Below are 18,715 nucleotides of genomic sequence, written 5' to 3' on the forward strand. Positions count from 1 at the left end.
ACCAGTTGTGGGTGAGAAGCTTGTTGGGCTTCAAGCGTGTTGAAAACGTTTTCAGCTGTGGAGCATGGTAGCTGCCTGTAACAACAACTGCTTGTCATATTTGGCTGCAGAACAATGGAACATTCATCAGAAAGCATGTTGGCAGTAGTTGTCATAATAAACTTATTCTCCTCACATGGTAGAATCATCAGCATCATGTACATAATTAAGAAATGGCTTGGGTTGCAAAGTGTCAGATTTAGGGTTATTACAATTGTGGGAACAAAATATAATTAAATGTATCTTATTAGCATGTTCGGCAGTATAAGCTGTAAACTATAGGCAGCAGTGTTCAATTAGACTTTAACATTCCTTTTACCTCTACGAACACATTGTAATCGTGATCCCACATATTCTAATATCGTTCCTTTCTCCGCCCAGGCTCAGCAGACCTGCACCAGATGTTTCCCACACCTCCCTCGCTGGAGCAGCACATTATGGGCTACTCACCCATGAACATGTGCAGCAAGGAGTACGGCAGCATGGATCCCCACCAAGGCATGACCTCCTTGGATGGCACCTCATCACTGGGAGGCCACTTTAAGATTGAGGTGGAGGAAAGCTTCTGCAGCCCTAAGCCATCTGAGATCAAGGTGGGTTCGGACTAAATCCGTCGGGTATCGTAGCAGTGTCTATTACAACTGACTGAACCAACAGGTGGAATTTATTGCCAGAACCAACAGATGTCATAAGCCGAGCCATTTTCAGATAGGCCGCATGAGCAGAGACTGCGCTTCAGATCTGTAATCCAGGGCTCATTCCACATGTCAGCAAGCATCTTCCCAGCTCAAGTGCCTAGAGTCCTGCAAGGCGTGTAACTAATGGGTAATCCATAAAAGAGCCGTGCATATATTTATGTAAGTTCACGGTTATGGACACAGATAAAAATTATTATTAGGATATTTATTGATTTATTTCTCTGCAGAATTTGAAACAAAACAGTTTTGCGTGGGTTTTTAACATCTAAATCGGTTTATATGAATCCTGGTCAGCTTCAAGGATTTGTTTTTTTGTGAAAGCCACAACATCACCTTTTAACCAATTCACCCATGCTCTAATACCTGTGACTACGGACAGCGAACATCAAAATGGATCACATCAATACAAAATTAATCAGTGGTGAAGATGTTCTCAGCGGCTTTGCTGCTTGTATAAAGTGCCAAAAAGTATTAGCTTCTGATAGCCACTGGCTAGATACATTGTCGGAAAATAGATCTGAGGAAAAACATTGACAGCTGCAGGAGCACAGCTGCGATGACAATTGACAGAAACTTCTCTGAGAACACAACTCCACCAAAACAGGAGGACGAGGAGGCTGTAACTCATTTGATGTGAGTGACTTTGTATGCAGCATGTGTTTTTACTCACAGGTGATGGGTTGGCCCACAGGTCTTTTGTTCAGGTCCAGATTGACTCTGAGTTAATTCCAGGTAACAGGTCAGGTCTAATACGGAGCTCTGCGGGTGCAAGCAGGTGCCATTTTGCAAGAATGGACCTTTACCGGTCTCTAGAAGTGCCCATCTGCAACACACTAAATCTTTATCAGTTTTAGTCCTGCAACAATAGACCTGACGATAATAACAGGTCTACGAAGTGTTCACCTCTGCCTTGCATTCGTCACTTCACTGAAGGAGTCATTAACTGTAACACACATATTTTTAGATCCAGTGTAATGTTTAAAGATATCAGTATATTCATCTCATTAGTTTCAAATTGTTTTACTATGCCTTATTTTCTGTCCCCCATTTAGGACTATTCATTCGTGTACAAGCCAGAGCTGTGTCAGGCGTTCGTTGGCTGCTCCATGTTTGCTCCTCTGAAGACATTGCCCAGCCAGTGTCTTCCACCTATCAAAATACCAGAGGACTGCATCTACCGACCAAGCTGGACCATGGGGAGGGAGATGACCTTCCTCAACAAGGACAGGTACGGCAGCTCTGAAATTCAAAAATGCCTTATTACTTATCATGACGATGTGGGCAGAAGGTTACTGAGGCATTGTAATTTACATTTGCAGGAGACATGCCAAGGCTGTGCTGGGCTGGTTTGCGTTTTTGTGTGCACAGAAGCATATACTCATACTCTGCTCTCTTTCTGTCCACACTACCACCCTCTGTCTCTCCACGGACACCCCCTTGGCATGCAGCTCAATTCTATCCATGCGTGGCTGCTGCAGGCGCTGCAGGGAAATTAGTGTAAAATGCATTCTTGGATGAGGATTATCGCTGGAGTGGTGAGATGGTCCCCCACAGCGGCTCCATGCCACCTCGCTGCTCATAGCAGCTTGGAGTCTCTAGAATTACCTGTCACTGATTTCTTAACCACACACATGGGAATTTCAGTTTATAAGCAAAGTAAAAATACCTGGCTTTGCTCTATTGATGTATGTGTTTATAACATTTGTATGGACTTATTTTTTATCATACCCATGTGTCATATGTTTTTGTTGATGCAGAAACATGAAATCTGGCAGGCGCACTAGACTTAAGGCGCTCACTGATCTGATCATGCAATTCCGAGCAGAAACTTTAGCTGTTATTCATTTCTTATTCGGGGTTGTAACAATGTCAACCTCACTCTTAAGCTGAATTTTGTGGTTTAAAAACGGCAAAGTGTTTTAAACAGACGCCATCAAACCTGTGAACTAACAAACTGGCTTGGAGCAAATGCCAAAGAATGTCCTTTTCATTGATCTTATATTGGAAGTACTATATTAAAATTCATGTAAAAGTGAAGGTAGACTACAGGGAAAGAGAGGTGTCTGGCCATTTTCCAAAGAGTCACTGGTAAAGATCTTATAATGTGTTTGCGTACACATCCCATCTCAAACGTGCCCTGGCTGGAGGAAGGAGAACTGCGCCGGGACTTCCTCCTAATGGGTCTTTGCCAGGAGTTGTTCCCCACATACAGCTAGGGACATCGTGTGCTCACCCTCCCTCCCTCTCTCTCATACACTCTCTCCATGCTTCCTCACAGTTGCTTGCCAGCCCCAAAAATAAACCATACCTCAGAGGGACGCTTGCTGAAATGTTTATTGAATGTCTTTCTATCTCTCTCGCTCTGCTTCTGTACACTTTTCCATTCTCTCTCTCTCTCTCTCCCCCTCAATCTTCTTGTGTGCTGCCCACTCTCAATTCTTTTTGTAGTTGAATGTCGTCGTAGCCTTCTGCCTTAGACTATGTTGCATATGCAGAAAGACAGTTGGATAACAATATATTGTTATTTTAAGCAATTGTGCAGACAATTGGTGTTTTGCTTTAAAAGGAAAAAATAACAATTATGCTCTAGTACAGGATGACAGCCTTATTTTCCTGCCACATTCAGTTGTTCGTCCAATTCTTTTTTTTATACCGTGCTGAACATGGGAACTTACTGTTGTTGACATTGGAACCTGTGATTTTGACAATTTTTCTTGTGTTAAAAATCACTCTTAATTACTATAAAGTCCACTTTATAGTGAATTCACCATTTGTTTGTACTGTCTGAAAGTAAATTGACATTTTTTATACCCTATATAGTTTTGTCAAAGGTAGTGTACAAGCAATATCTGCCATCATGCATTGTGCTCACAGCTGTGACTAAAAGAAAATTAGCAGAGAGATGAGGGGGCAGCGTGTCTCAGCCTTCCCTCTCTTGTGATTGTACTCTTCCTCATTGTTATCAGAAAAAATATGAATTATCATGAGGATAAAGATAGATGATTTATATTTGCAGTCATATTCAAAGACTCATTTTAGGCCATTCGTCTTTTTTGTAACGGGCGGTAAATACATAACTTTTTCTTATTTTGCCAATAAGCTCGCTGTATAGTCCTCTACATAGACATGCCTATATAGTGAGTAGGGTTTAGTGAAAGAGTGGGTGATTTCGGTCACAGCCAGTGTTTCCACTATCAGACATACTGCTATACCCTCTTTTGGTTCGAGTGTCTTTCCTAATTAATGTCCTTAAATCTTTGTTCCCTCAGTAACATCCCCAGTGTGGGCAGCACCATGGACCAGGACTACACCCAGACGTACACTCCTCAGACCCACACACCCTTCATGTCGAACAGCGCTCCACCAAGTAACAGTGGTGCTGGCATCCTGCCTTCACCTGCCACACCGCGTTTCTCTGCCCCCACCCCACGCACGCCACGCACTCCACGCACACCTCGGGGTCCCTCCAGTGTCCAGGGCTCGCTCAAGTATGAGAACTCGGACCTTTACTCACCAGCGTCCACCCCCTCCACCTGCCGACCGCTGAACTCAGTGGAGCCGGCCACAGTACCCTCCATCCCCGAGGCCCACAGCCTCTACGTCACCCTCATCCTCTCCGAGTCAGTCATGAACCTCTTCAAGGACTGCAACTTCGACAGCTGCTGCATCTGTGTGTGCAACATGAACATAAAAGGAGCCGATGTGGGCGTTTATCTGAGCGACCCCATTGGCGAGGCCCAGGAACCCTGCAGCTGCGGCTTCAGCGCTGTTGTTAACCGACGCTACGGCAACGGCTCAGGTCTCTTCCTCGAGGACGAGCTGGATATCATCGGCCGCGGTTCAGATGTCAGCAGAGAGGCGGAGAAGCGCTTTGAGGAGCTGCGGCTCTCCTCGCTGGAGAGAACTGGATTTGGGAGGGGCGACCGTGTCCCAGACGATCTGATTCTCCTCCTGCAGGACCAGTGCACCAACCCCTTCTCACCCATTTCAATTCTGGAGCATGAAATCGTGACACGAGGGCCAAGCGGGGCCCCTGTACCACCCTGTGTGAGGGTGGAGGAGCGAGACTACCATAGCGACTGCTACATGGCCCTGGAGCATGGAAGGCAGTTCATGGACAACATGTCAGGTGGAAAAGTGGATGAGGCGCTAGTCAAGAGCACCTGTCTGCACCACTGGGGCAAACAAAATGGTGAGATTTTAAATTTTGATTTAACAAAGTCTCATTCATCTGAAACAAATAAAAGTATCTAAAAAAAAAGTTTTGTGTGCTAATGATCAGTCATAGTGTTCAAACTCAAACACCAGTTACATTGTCAAAAAGACATTTCTGCCTTTTTTGTTGCAGCCAGCATGTTTGTGTCATATGTTGTGATTAATCTTTAGTTTCCCCTTTTCTTGTCCCTTCTCCAGCAGTGGACGTGAGTACTCTATGCTCTCAGGACGTGTTGCGGGCGCTGATGTCCCTCCAGCCTGTACTCCAGGACGCAATCCAGAAGAAGAGGACGGTGCGGTCGTGGGGGGTTCAGGGTCCTCTTACCTGGCAGCAGTTCCACAAGATGGCTGGACGTGGCTCTTACGGTAAATCTGAGAACAAGCTGGGGAAGATTATCTGTTCAATACACAGCTCTTACTAATGCATTGTGACAGTCAAGTGTAGCTGTATTAAAATAAATCCAGTATCAGTGAGTCTGACAAAAGCACACAATATTTGCCTGTTGCCATCTTGAGCACAGAAATCTATTTCCTAAAAAGATTACCATGATATCCGCAGTGATGGTTGGTGTTAGTGTGTGGGACATTTTCAGATGTGTGTGTCTTGAGGAAGAAAAAGCCTGGATGTTGTCAGATCAATAGGCAGCATGGTCCCTCTGCTGTGGTCCAGATGTCAGTGCTGTTGGGAGGAGCTGTCACATTGTTTGGTGACCTCACATTCTGATGCACAGTGGAGGGCAGAGGGAGGAAGGGAGGGGGTCTGACACCTTACCTGTTAACACCACTAACATCCCTGTTCTTTCTGTCTTCACTCTGTCTACCTCCTTCCTCACTTTGTTTCCCTTTCCTCCTCCTCCTCCTCTTTCTTCTTCCAACTTTCTCCCACAGGCACAGACGAGTCCCCAGAGCCCCTGCCCATCCCCACCTTCCTGGTGGGTTATGAGTATGACTTTGTGGTACTGTCTCCGTTTGGTCTGCCCTACTGGGAGAAACTGTTGTTGGATCCCTTCGGCTCCCAGCGGGATGTCGGGTACCTGGTGGTTTGTCCTGACAACGAGGCCCTGCTGAGCGGCGCAAAGAGCTTCTTCCGAGACCTCACAGCTGTCTACGAGGTAGAGACTTTGAAGCAGAGTGCAAACCTGCCACTGATTGTGCTATACAAATGTTACATTGCTTTATTTGTCTCCATCACTGGGTTGGCAGATGTTTATTACAATAATGAACAGTTAAGAATGGTTTTAAATGTATATCGCTGTAGATTTCTACATGTGTGGCTTCCTTACAGCTCTGTAAATGATAAATCAGATTTAAAGTGCAGTTTCTGCTGAAGAAAATATACCATGTATGGGAAGTAAGGTCATTTAAAAGGCAGGAATTAAAGCACGGAAAGTGTTAATTGGAAGTAGATATCAGAGAGTTAATTACACAACTAAATTATTTAGTGTCTGTGGACGGAAAAACATTTTTTTACTGGAAAAGTAAAATATCTATTTTGTTGTGTAAAAGATGAGAGATAAAAAAGCAAATGAAGCAACACTCCAGCCTTCATTCTTTTGCTAATTTTCACAATGAATAACATGTATTCACCATTTTGTAAGAATGATTGTCTTAAACATTCAGCCTCTATCCCTGTTTGTCTACAGTCGTGTCGACTCGGCCAGCACCGGCCCATATCCAAAGGCTACCCTGATGGCATTGTCCTCGTCGGTGGCAGTGGAGCAAAGAGCCTCGTGGATCAGCCAGTGAGCGACTGGTTCCTCAAGGCTGCCAGCGGCAACAGCGACGCCTTCACTAAACTCAAACTCTATGCACAAGTGTGCCGCCACAACCTCGGTACGTATCATTTCCAGCCTGCAAGGGACCCACAGCAGTTTTGATCCTGCATGTCTCAGGTTCTTCTGTTGCTCAGTGCTTGGTTCAGTCAGCTCTTTGTTGCTGAATTTCCACCTCTAACACCACTTGGCTTTGTCATTATAAAAAGGCGAGCCGGAGAGACTGCTTGATAAAGAGCAGATCTTTGAAATGCGAAAGCAGTGTAGGAGGAGGTCAAGTTGAAGTGGAATTAGCTGAGTATCTTTATTTTCTCCTGGAGTGTTTCATGTTAATAATAAAGATCCAATGTTTTGTGTGTTTCTCCCTTTAGCTCCATACCTCGCTTCACAGCCATTGGACAGTTCCCTCCTCACACAGCCCAGTCCCCCACCCTCATCCAGCCAGTCATCTTCCACGCCACTGTCCAGCTCTGCCTCCAGCTCAGTGGGCCAGCAGGGCTCTATGAACACTGCGGGATCCTCTGTTCCCAACAACAACAACAACAACAGCAGCAGCAGTAGCAACAACACTGGGACCGGAAATGGCTCCGCATCATCCAACAGCCTGGTGACATCCTCAGGCCAGTCTGGCAGCGGAATGCCGTCTGCCAAGCCCAACTCATTTCCCCCTTTTGGGACCGTGGGCGGTCAGGGCCAAGGAGGTGGCCCCCAGAGTGGACAGCTGGGACAGCAGGCTGGTACCCAGAATACTGGCACCTCAGGGGACAACTCCAGCAGCCAGGCCCAGGGACCCGCAGAGCCTCCTGAAAGGTACTGCACGAACCATAAGCGTGCATGGCATCATGTCAAAATCTGAAGAATGTTTTTGAACAGTATAGTACATAAGTGGCATCAATCATATTAAGCTTTAAGCTGCTATATTTGAATATTTTCAAATGCTTTGAAATCCCTCTGAAGCATTTAATGAAATAATGAATTCCTTTTATGAAGGGGCTGGTAGACATAATAACACTAATAATAATTACACAATAAAATAAATACTTATTTTCTCCAATGTAGAATACATTGTTTGCTATAGTATGCAGATGAAAATGTAGCAAGTACCAGGTGAGAGCTTATTTGTGCGCTTTTTTACGTGAATAAATGAAGCTTGAAGTCTTTAATGTGTCACAAATTGTCAGAAACTAAGAAATATGCTGTGGACAAAATCTGTTCTATAACACCAGGTTTGTGATCTTGTGCTTTCCCCAGCACTTTGGAACGAGAGAAGGTCGGCGTGCCCACGGACGGGGAGTCCCACGCCATCACGTATCCACCTGCCATCGTTGTTTACATCGTGGACCCCTTCAGCTACGAGGAGGCCGACGGTGGCCCGGGCCCGGTGCCCGTCCACTCCAGTGTGTGGACACTGGGTTTGCTACGCTGCTATCTTGAGATGCTTCAGTTCCTGCCCTCACACGTCCGCAATTCTATCTCTGTACAGGCAAGTAAAGTTCCAGCGCCATATGTTTTATTGCTGATCATATTGTTTTTCATTATCACAGCATTAACTCCATGAGAGAAAAATAAATTGTGTATCCAGTTTCAGTGAGTCGGTTACTCCTTCATAACATAAGGATTAAATATTCAATAGCATCATTACAGACACATCTATCATGATTAGTCACTCACAGTGTAATGTAGAATGGCACTCAGTAGAGAGCATAACTCTGCCATGGCCCAACAGGCCACTTGTATTCATAAAGATGTCCAAAATTCCACACACTCAAACATAGCTCCCTAAATTTGTCAGGTATTTTTTTTATCAAGATCCATGAATTATTCTTGGGATGATATTTGTGAAGATTTCCAACTAACACCCTATCTCATAATGCTAAAAATCCTGGTTCCGCCCCTCTGTCCAGATCCATGCCAAACTTTAATGGGTTTTTTCTTGGCCCATGTCCCATCCTTCAAAGTTTTGTAGTAATACGACCAGTACTTTTTGCGTAATCCTGGAGACAAACGAGCAAGCAACAAACAAGGGGCAAAACCATTAACCTCCTTGGTGATGATTATAAATACCACAACACCAGCCTTGATAATGACCACAAAAACAATCATCACCTGTCTTACCCTGTCTACAAGAATCTGAATGTTCACTTTAACAATATATTTAGACTTAAGCTGTAGCCAGATCAGTTTCTTCCAAGTGTCGATGTGGCTTAGTCATCAGGTTTTACAGACAGACATTGCAGTGAAAACTGCTTTTATAAGTGTTTCACCTAGTGTTAATATGAATTATTACCACAAACAGTTTAAATGAATATTATTTTCCTGATGGTTTATGCTTACTCACCAAAAAACATTTCAATGCAGATTTTATTATATACGATTTCTAGGGCTTAAGTATTAGATATTGCAGGTTGCCCACATCTAACAACATATGTTTTTCTTTTTCTTACCCCAGATTGTCCCCTGCCAGTACCTGCTTCAGCCAGTACGAGGCGAAGACCGTCATATCTACGCCCAGCACCTCAAGTCTCTAGCCTTCTCTGTGTTCGCTCAGTGCAGACGGCCACTGCCCATCTCAACCAATGTCAAGTCTTTAACAGGCTTCGGCCCCGGCTTGGCCATTGACACCGCACTGAAGAGCCCAGAGGTAAATGCATTCATCATTGACATAATCTATATGTAAAAGCAAAAACAGTTGTTATGCTATCATGCTTTTGCAGCTCTGTAGCTGCACCCTGTTGGCATTGTGTGTAAGCATCAGCATGCCTGTGTTGTCCTCTGATCGATAGGCAAGCAAACGGAGGCTGACACCTCAGACTGGGCAGCAGCATTGTAGTAGCGTTCTGCTCTTCAGCCAGACATGAAACTGACCTGAAACGACACAGCCTTTTGCCCCGGCTGTGTTCAGTCTGCCAGTGAGAAGAATGAAGCCAATGAGATTTAAAGGTTTTAGGACTAAACATCCACATATTTTTTCTTCTGGAACAGAACCAAGGGAACTTGTAACCCTGTACAACTGGAGTTTTCTTTCCATTATCTGCTTGGCTAGCTCCCTGAGACCTCCATAATGGGATCTTGACTCCAGGTTTAGACAAAGGGGCGCTTTAGATCAGGACCTAATTCAGTTGACTTCCTTCCTTTCAGCCAGCGATACCTTGTCCCTCTAACACACCAGCAAACCCAGCCCTGCTGGAGGAACTGGGACATGAATGGGACAATGGGTGCGACACCAGGGCCGTTTTGTTACTTAGAATGTGAAATCAGCAGGAATTGGGATTGAAAGAAAGAATTTCCTGTTTCTGTGAAGTCTAGTAGCCAGTCATGTGTGCTGAAAAGAAACAAATCTGTAGCCTGTAAAGTTTTTGATCCATTTGTTTTTAAGGGCTGAACATTAATCATTTCATCTTCACCTCCTAAATTGCAGAGACCGGAGTGTCCCCGTCTGTATACACCTCCATTCATCTTGGCACCGGTGAAGGACAAGCAGACGGAGCTTGGGGAGACATTTGGAGAGGCATCGCAAAAATACAACGTGCTGTTTGTAGGATACTGTCTGTCCCACGACCAGCGCTGGCTCCTGGCCACATGCACTGACCTGTATGGGGAACTGCTGGAGACCTGCATCATCAACATTGATCTACCAAACAGGTAGGACTACACCATATTAAAACTTACTTTCTACTTTTGCTATTTACATCTACAGGAAACACTTGTTGTTTTGTTTTGAAGTTTGGGCTTTTTCTTAAGTTAGGTATACTGGGAATCTACTCAGGTCATTAAACTCCATGTATTAATGAAAAAACAGATTTAACACAAAGTCACGTAAGCTGCTTTTAGACATGGACTGAGCTCTGAATAATCAACATTCTTTGGTAGGGCTGAATTTGAGAAAGCAAAAACCAGAGTGAGAGGTGCCGTACTTCCTCCAGAGTTTCTCCCGACAGCCCCCTAGAAAAAACTGCGGAGAATGTCAGAATGAGCCCATGTGAGAAAAACTCACTGAAGCAAAACAAAAAGAGAGAAAGCGAATACAAATATCTCAGGATGAAAAATCGGTGTCATACACATAGGAGACATCAACGAACATCTTGAGAGCCTTTAATGATAAGGGCCAACGCTATTGTCAGTGTACTGTAAACAGTGATTTCTGCTAATACAGTACATCTTGCCTCTGCCTGTGGCACAACCCCTCCAGAGATTTCTGTGTTTCTGTGAACGTGTCTGAGCCCAGAATCTCCTGCTGCGTTGTTCAGCTGTGAAAGGAAAACTCCAGAGAAAGACTGGACCCAATTGTACAGACTTTCTGTCAAGTTAATGTCTGAAAATGACTTTGTCGTGCAATATGCAAACTGCTGTATTTTAGTTCAGGTACAGTGCATGAAGCTTTACCTTTTGTCTGAACACTTTAGCTATTCATTAAGGGGTTTTAGGGCAACCTGGCATCGTTCTCTACACTCTTGACTGGTTATATTTCTCTGTGAATATCACACATTCAGTCACAGCTGGGCAACAAGTGTATATGACCTCACAAAAGGTGCACAGCAGCTTTCATTCTATTCAAAATGTGTCTGCTTGTAAAACTGTGTCATAGTAGCTGTCAAAGGACACTCAGCTAAAATATAAATTAGACCCGAGAGGAAGGCACATAACTGTCAGTCAAGCATTGTCTGCACGGGCCCACACATTCCTGAGAGGAGGTTCACCTTCACCAATCTGAACAGCTTAGACTCATGACGTATTCATAATGATATGCTGTACAATATATCATATATTAATAATATATAATATAATATATTTCAACCCGCCTCTGATTAGTAGCTAAGCACTCTGTATTTACAGTTGACGATGAAAAGAGGTTTTGACATCTGTGTCTGCATGTTCCACAGGGCGCGGAGGAAAAAGGGCTCAGTGCGGCGGCTCGGCCTACAGAAGCTGTGGGACTGGTGCTTAGGATTGGTGCAGATGACATCACTCCCCTGGAGGGTGGTGATTGGCCGACTGGGCAGGATAGGGCACGGAGAATTAAAAGGTGAGGAGGACTGTCATGCTAAAAGCTTTTTCATGACTTAAAAAAACGGATCATACAAGACATTTGAGTGTTTTCCACACCAGTTTATCACTTTCATTCATCCCTGGCTCTCTCCCCGTCTGATGTTCCAGACTGGAGTATTCTGCTGAGCAGGAGAAACCTCCAGTCACTAAGTCGCCGTCTCAAGGAAATGTGTCGAATGTGTGGCATCTCCGCGTCAGATACTCCCAGCATCCTCAGCGTGTGCTTGGTTGCCATGGAACCCCAGGGATCCTTTATCATTATGCCAGGTACAGTATGTGCACACTCGTAAAACTTTAAATACACTTGTTATCTTTTTTTAATGCACATGTCAGATGCGTTACACTACCAAGTAAGGCAGCGCTGCTGTGTGTGTGTATGTCAGTGTCATGATGGATGGCAGCAGCATATCCCCACGCATGTCCCCTGCTTGTCCAGAGCAGATTGATGGCAGGGAAGATCATGTACCTTTCGCTCATAAAGTACTATCTCTCAGATTCCCATTGATCTCAATGCAGTGTGATGGAGAGCTTGATCAATGGGTTTATTTTGGGAAACGAGTGGGGGGATTGTCAGTGCATCATAGCAGGATTGTGTTGAGCGATGCTTGGCCGAGGACCTCTCCTTCGTCAAAAGCTCTTCAAGCTGAAGAGACTAGAGAGGCTGTGTTAGCCACAGATGTACAAACATGTCTAACTATGACTGAGGGGGCTATAGTTGACTGGAACATAGTACCTTGAACTTAGAGATATGTTGCATCGCTGCTTATATGGTATATATGTAGTTTCTTTCACAACAAGCTTTAAAACTTTAATATCGTAAAACAATAAAATCATTGAACTGATTTTAGCATGTGTAAGTATAGTGAAAGGGTTGCTGTGTTGATCACAGTTGTGACAGTGTGAGGCAGAAGGTGTAGGATTTGCTGGTTAATAAGATCACAGTGCTGTTCTGGATGCCTCAGCCTTTATGCTCACACAGTGTACAGCACAATAGTAGTTGGAATGGAATCTGTTTTCCACAAAACTGTTGTAATAATGTCAGATTCTCTAAATCATGCTTTACATATAATATGTAATGGAGCCTCCTGCAGCAACATATACATGATCAGTCTGTTTTCTCCACATCATACGTATTATCCATGATTTATTATTTGTGGGTCGTATAAAATCATCACACTTGTTTATTCCCAACACAGAGAAATAACAAGGGGAGACATGGGTGAACATGTAGTAAGAAATTAGTGATGCAACAATGCTCATAATGTTCTTTTTTATATTGGGGGATAGGATATATTTTAGATATGCCATTTTTTCTTGTCACAAAATTAATGTTCATTCTTCATTTTCTACTTATTATTTTTTCCTTTAAATTTCTCACTGCATATTAACAATTATGTATACAATTAATAAAAAAATGCAATAATTCAGATCAGTGGCTTTAAAAAAAATATATAAGTAAAAGTTGGATTGCAACAGAGACGCCAACTTGTGTTTTTATGGCTGATTGTTTTCTCCTGCCAACTGTTCCCCTCTTGCTGGGGTGGCATATCTTTGCAGAAAGCCCTGATAATGAACTGTTACTGGGCTGAGATTTGTGATGAATTCTCTTTCAGTGACGCTTTGATTCTAAGTCTGTTAGTTAGAGTTTAAGTGATTTGGCCCAAACACAATTTTCTCAGTCAGACACGAGTTAAAGGATTTTTTCCCACAGAAGATAAAATGATTGTGACAAGGATCCCTGTCTCGGTTCATTCTGCTCAGCCGCAGTGTTTATTGACCCGCGCTCTCTCCTTCCTTTGTGCGTCCCATCAGACTCTGTGTCGACAGGCTCAGTGTTTGGCCGCAGCACCACCCTGAACATGCAGACATCTCAGCTGAGCACCCCACAGGACACCTCCTGCACCCACATCCTGGTCTTCCCCACCTCTGCCTTCGTCCAAGTGGCCAGCTCCAATTACACCAACATCGACACCAACATCGACATTCTCAACGCCACCACCGGTCAGCACTTCTCCTTCATCAATCTCGTGGTCCTCTTCTGTTTCTACTCCAGTCTGACTCAGGCTGTTTGCTGGAGCTTAAACAAACTCGCTGATGTTTAAGCAAAATGTAGCAATTACTGAGGTTTCCCCTCTGAACTGAACTGTTTGTCTCCAAACACTTCCTGTTTACTTTTCCAGTCTATAAAGACTCTGGTTTAACAGTGTATGCTTACATACTTCTACAGCACCCTCAAGTGTCTTCACTTGTTGTCCCTGTGCAAATGTATGTGTTGCCAGAAATATGAATCATGGACCCTCGCATTCCATACTCACTAAATAAATTAACCATATAATGCAATTGACGGTTAAAACCAGTGCCCATGTTATATTTTCTGAACTGTACAAAATGCAAGTTATCGCCACAAAGAAATGGTCTGATAACATACAGAATGGAAAGAAGGGACATTTTTCCTCTGAGGATTTTCAGTTGTGTTCGGAGACTTATTGATAGAACGTGTTATCATTAAAACAACTGAATTATTCTCCTGTTCTCCACAGATGGGTCTGATGCTATGGGGATCATTGACCTGCTGGACCAGGAGAACGAGCTGGTGGACCCAGACATCATCAACATCTCACCCACCACCTCGCCAGTACACTCCCCTGGCTCTCATTACCACCACGGAGGTGACGGCAGTAAGGTGAGACGCGCACGCACTCAGAAAGACCTTTAAGCGGCACATGTTAAATAACGGACACTGAGCTAAGCATGAGTTCCTGCCTTGTTTCCAGGGTCAGAGTACGGACCGCATGGAGTCTCATGAAGAGGTCCCTAATCTCCTGCAGCAGCCTTTGGCCCTTGGCTACTTTGTCTCCACGGCTAAAGCCGGCCCACTACCCGACTGGTTCTGGTCAGCCTGTCCCCAAGCTCAGAATCAGTGTCCACTCTTCCTCAAGGTACCAGGATCCGGCCTCCCTCATCATTATTTGTTCAGCTATTATAGTTTATTTTTACACAAGAGCAGAGTGAAGTCGTTGTTTTTCTTTTGTGGTTTTTGTGGTGAAAGAGCACGACAAGCTAGTGAAACAATTAGATGCTGGGTGAGGACACATTAGGGATAAAAAGAGATATAAATGAAATAAACTTTAACAAGGCGACTACAGTAAACAAATTAGTCTTCAGATACTCTCCTTTTATTACTTTTCCATTAAAATGCAGTTTAGATGTAAACCGTGAGCTGGTCCCTAATGGAAAATGGAAGAATTTTTAGACATCATCATTAATCAACTGAATATCTGTTCCGTAGCATTTTTGTTGCTTATGTGACCCTCCATCAGCAAGTGGTCTTGTGTTAATTGAACCCTCGGGTGTAATTAAATGGCACATACAAGAAAACGGCTTCACTAGCTTTGATTTGCAGCCATATCCCGACCCTCAGGATTTAGCCACAGACTCTGCACTGCTGTCACTCTGCTTCTAATAGAGCAGTGATTATTTAGATGAGATGTAATAAAAGGTTAATAACTTCATTAAGATACTGAACCATCTCCTTGTGCCCCCCCCTCCTCTCCCAGGCCTCTTTGCACCTCCACGTGTCTTCAGTGCAATCAGATGAACTGCTGCACAGCAAACACTCCCACCCCCTCGACTCCAATCAGACCTCAGATGTTCTCAGGTAAACAACAGTAGAACACGCTTCCAACACAGGTCAACTGCACAGAATACTATCGGCACCATGTCAGCTGTGTTTCCTGGGTGATATTTATAGTTTTTATTCATGTTTTTTTTAGCTTAAAATTGTTTGTGTACACTCAGTTTCTTTTTTGAATTGGATATGTTTCCTTTTATTTATACTTTTATTTTTATTTAAGTCAAATTCTACAGGGCAAATAACAATTTAGTCAATAATTTGTCATTCAGATGAGTTCCAGATGATGTCTTTATGAAATACTGTCCATAGCCAAGTGTGTCAACCTGTGAACATCTCCAAATTAGAAACAAATAACTGCTTCCCTCTTTATATGCCTTGACAGATATGTTCTGGAGCAGTACAACGCCCTCTCCTGGCTGACGTGTGACCCGGCCACACAGGACCGACGATCATGTCTACCCATTCACTTTGTGGTGCTCAACCAGATGTACAACTTCATCATGAACATGTTGTAACCGACAGCCTGTTACAGGAGGGATGTAGGCCAAACATTTCACAGAAGAGGAAAGGTGCCAACTTTCGTCAGAGAGTTTCGTCACGACTGAAGAAAACTGCAAGAACCAGACCAGAGTACGGAGCTGGATCTTGCACTGAGATAGGATCGGACGGCTGTTAAAAGCTGAGATGTTCCTGTCCCCCCGCGACTGTCAGGACAGTCCTGTCCCTGTGATTTAAAGACATGCACATAGAGACAAGGGAAAAAAAGAAGAGGGGAAACCAGAAGTTGAGTTGCAATTAATGAACGTGAGAGAATGACAGATTGGTTGTTATGGTATGTAGCATGGCAGCACAGTCACTGGCCAGTCTGTATTGAAGAGACGAATCTATCTGTAAAGTTATTGGAAGAAAAGGGACATATTTGATCAAGGAAAAAACTAAAGAATGGATCTTTGGTTTTAAGACCTGAAATTCCTTTTTATTCCTTTGGATGAAATAGTATCCAAATGAATGCCTGCATCCATTTTATTTATTGTTTTTAAATGTATAATTTGTCTTATTTCTTAACCTCTTTTATATATAAAATGGAGAAGGTTTATATCACCTTCCTGCTTTAAAGCAATTGGTCTAAGATATATGTAATCGTCTTAATTAAAAAACAACCAGGAAAAAACCCCATAAAAATTCAATAAAGTCCCAGTAGGTTGCTTTTAGAGTATTATTTTTTGTAATGGAGACAGAATATTTGTATTGTCACAATGTACAGAAGAATTAGAGTGGAAAATTATGTTCCATGCCTTTGAGCATGAAGGACTTACAGCAAAGCTGTAGCTACAGAGGTCTTGTACAGCAATGCACTTCACTGTGTTCAAATAAAGAGGTACATTGTTGTATATAGTATTTTATACCACACATTTAGACACAAAAACCAAACGGCAATATATATAAATAATTATATATGAATGCCATGCCAGCAGTTGGTGGTGTGGCTTCTGTTTTAGGAATAAAGTTCGTCAACTTATTTTCCTGTGCTTGTGTGTATTGCTTTGGGGAATGGGACTGTGATGTGCAATTGGACAAGGACACCAATAGAGGAGTGGAACAACTATTGGAATCTCTTGGAAGTAGCTGACCTCAGGTTTGATTTTGTTTTTAGATGTAAATGAATGAGATGCGAGAAAGGTTGTTTTAATGGCAAATATGCAGGGTCCTTTTCAGCTCATCTCTCTTGGCATCACTTCTGATTTGGTTATGGAAGCATTTAGATAATCCGATTTCACATCCGTGTTAAAGGTCCAGTGTGTAAGATTTAGACGAAAGGGATCTATTTGCAGAAATTGAATATAAAATAATACTAGTGATGTTTTCACTAGTATTTCATTTAAATTGTGCGAATGTTGTTTTCTTTACCCTATGGGCCTTTATATTTAAATACTTTATATTTATATCAGGAGTGAGTCCTCTGTATGGAGGCTGCCATGTTTTTTACAGTAGCCCAAACTGGACAAATTAAATACCTTTTTTGAGTTTTTATGACAACTGAAGGCTACCACAGGTTCTCTTTCATGTTGGGAAGGGGAGGGTGAGGTGAGGGGTATTCAGCTGCAATATGCAACCTCACCACTAGATGTCACTGAATTCTACACAATGAACCTTTAAAGTAAATGTGTGATGTACATGAACTTTAACCAGCCGTGGATGGGTGCCCGTTGTATATGCAGTGTTTGTGCTCAGAGGAGGAGGAAATCTATTTTCTGGATTTCTCCTGTTTCAGAGGGAAAATGTACTTTTGATGGAAATTCATTGGTATTGCTCATTACTTTGCATATTTGCCTAAATTTGTTGACCATCAAAATGTAATTGGTCTCTTTTGAGTGTAGATAAATACATTCAATATTTAATAAAAAACCCTGAAAAATATATTTTCAGTCCGGTGCCATGTTTTCTTTTTGGGAAATCATGGTTGCTTGAAGTAATCATCTGCTTCTGTAATACAGTTGCTCTGCAAGCTTGTTACCTCACTAGCACACTGAGAAAGGCATAGAAATGAGCCTGCAGAATTGCCCTGGAGTCATGAAGTAGCAGCTGGCGATTCATTCATTTGAGAGTTCTCTGCATTTCTTCTTGCAGTCAGCAGCCTTTGAATACACAGAGGTCCTGCTCTGTTTAACTCCATCCCTCAGCAATTGCTGTCGGTGTGCCCTTGAAGATGAAGTGGAATTTACTCTAATAGCATCTCAATGACTGGGGAGGTGGAATCTACAGCATTTAAAGGTCCGGTGTGTAAGATTTAGGTGAAAGGGATCTATTGGCAGACATTTAATGTAGAATAATCCTCATGATGTTTTCACTAGTTCATGTCATCTAAATTGTATGAACTGTAGTTTTCTTTACCCCAGAAAAGACCCTTTATATTTAAATACTTACATTGAGGGGGTCCTCTGTACGGAGGCCGCCATGTTTTATACAGTAGCGCAGACTGAACAAATTAAAAACTTTTGAGTTTTTATGACAACTGAAGCTACCACAGGTTATTTTTCATGTTTGGAAGGAGAGGGTGAGGTGAGGGGTGTTCAGCTGCAACATGAAACTTCCACACTCGATATCACTAAATTCAACACACTTTACCTTTAAGAGAGAGGTCTTAAAAGTTAGATGTCAACAGACATTTATGGTGTTTGTTTGCATAAAGCCTCATAATTAAAGCCAAGCTAGCCATGCCAAGTTAAATATTGATATGCTCTTTTTAGACACATTCATAATGGTCATAGTTTATTGTGCTCTTCAAATGTATCAATTCTATTTTGCAAATA

At 43.0% G+C, this 18,715-nt stretch overlaps 1 protein-coding gene across 1 annotated transcript in view; it reads left to right on the top strand.

Annotated features, from left to right (window-relative positions):
- The window catches only part of med13a (mediator complex subunit 13a), a 77,438-nt gene extending 60,515 nt beyond the window's left edge, over window positions 1–16,923 (top strand). The window contains exons 14-30 of the mRNA XM_020085754.2: window positions 421–632; window positions 1,790–1,965; window positions 4,007–4,929; window positions 5,151–5,318; window positions 5,841–6,064; window positions 6,596–6,785; window positions 7,096–7,534; window positions 7,976–8,207; window positions 9,174–9,365; window positions 10,143–10,366; window positions 11,605–11,747; window positions 11,879–12,037; window positions 13,583–13,771; window positions 14,311–14,453; window positions 14,545–14,709; window positions 15,328–15,428; window positions 15,787–16,923. Of these exons, the coding sequence (XP_019941313.2) occupies window positions 421–632; window positions 1,790–1,965; window positions 4,007–4,929; window positions 5,151–5,318; window positions 5,841–6,064; window positions 6,596–6,785; window positions 7,096–7,534; window positions 7,976–8,207; window positions 9,174–9,365; window positions 10,143–10,366; window positions 11,605–11,747; window positions 11,879–12,037; window positions 13,583–13,771; window positions 14,311–14,453; window positions 14,545–14,709; window positions 15,328–15,428; window positions 15,787–15,919 (4,013 nt within the window). The 3' untranslated portion in view covers window positions 15,920–16,923. The remainder of the gene's footprint in view (window positions 1–420; window positions 633–1,789; window positions 1,966–4,006; window positions 4,930–5,150; window positions 5,319–5,840; window positions 6,065–6,595; window positions 6,786–7,095; window positions 7,535–7,975; window positions 8,208–9,173; window positions 9,366–10,142; window positions 10,367–11,604; window positions 11,748–11,878; window positions 12,038–13,582; window positions 13,772–14,310; window positions 14,454–14,544; window positions 14,710–15,327; window positions 15,429–15,786) is intronic.
- The last annotated feature ends 1,792 nt before the right edge of the window (window positions 16,924–18,715 follow it).

The sequence above is a fragment of the Paralichthys olivaceus genome, chromosome 15, assembly GCF_024713975.1.
Source record: "Paralichthys olivaceus isolate ysfri-2021 chromosome 15, ASM2471397v2, whole genome shotgun sequence".
Classification (NCBI taxonomy): Eukaryota; Metazoa; Chordata; class Actinopteri; order Pleuronectiformes; family Paralichthyidae; genus Paralichthys; species Paralichthys olivaceus.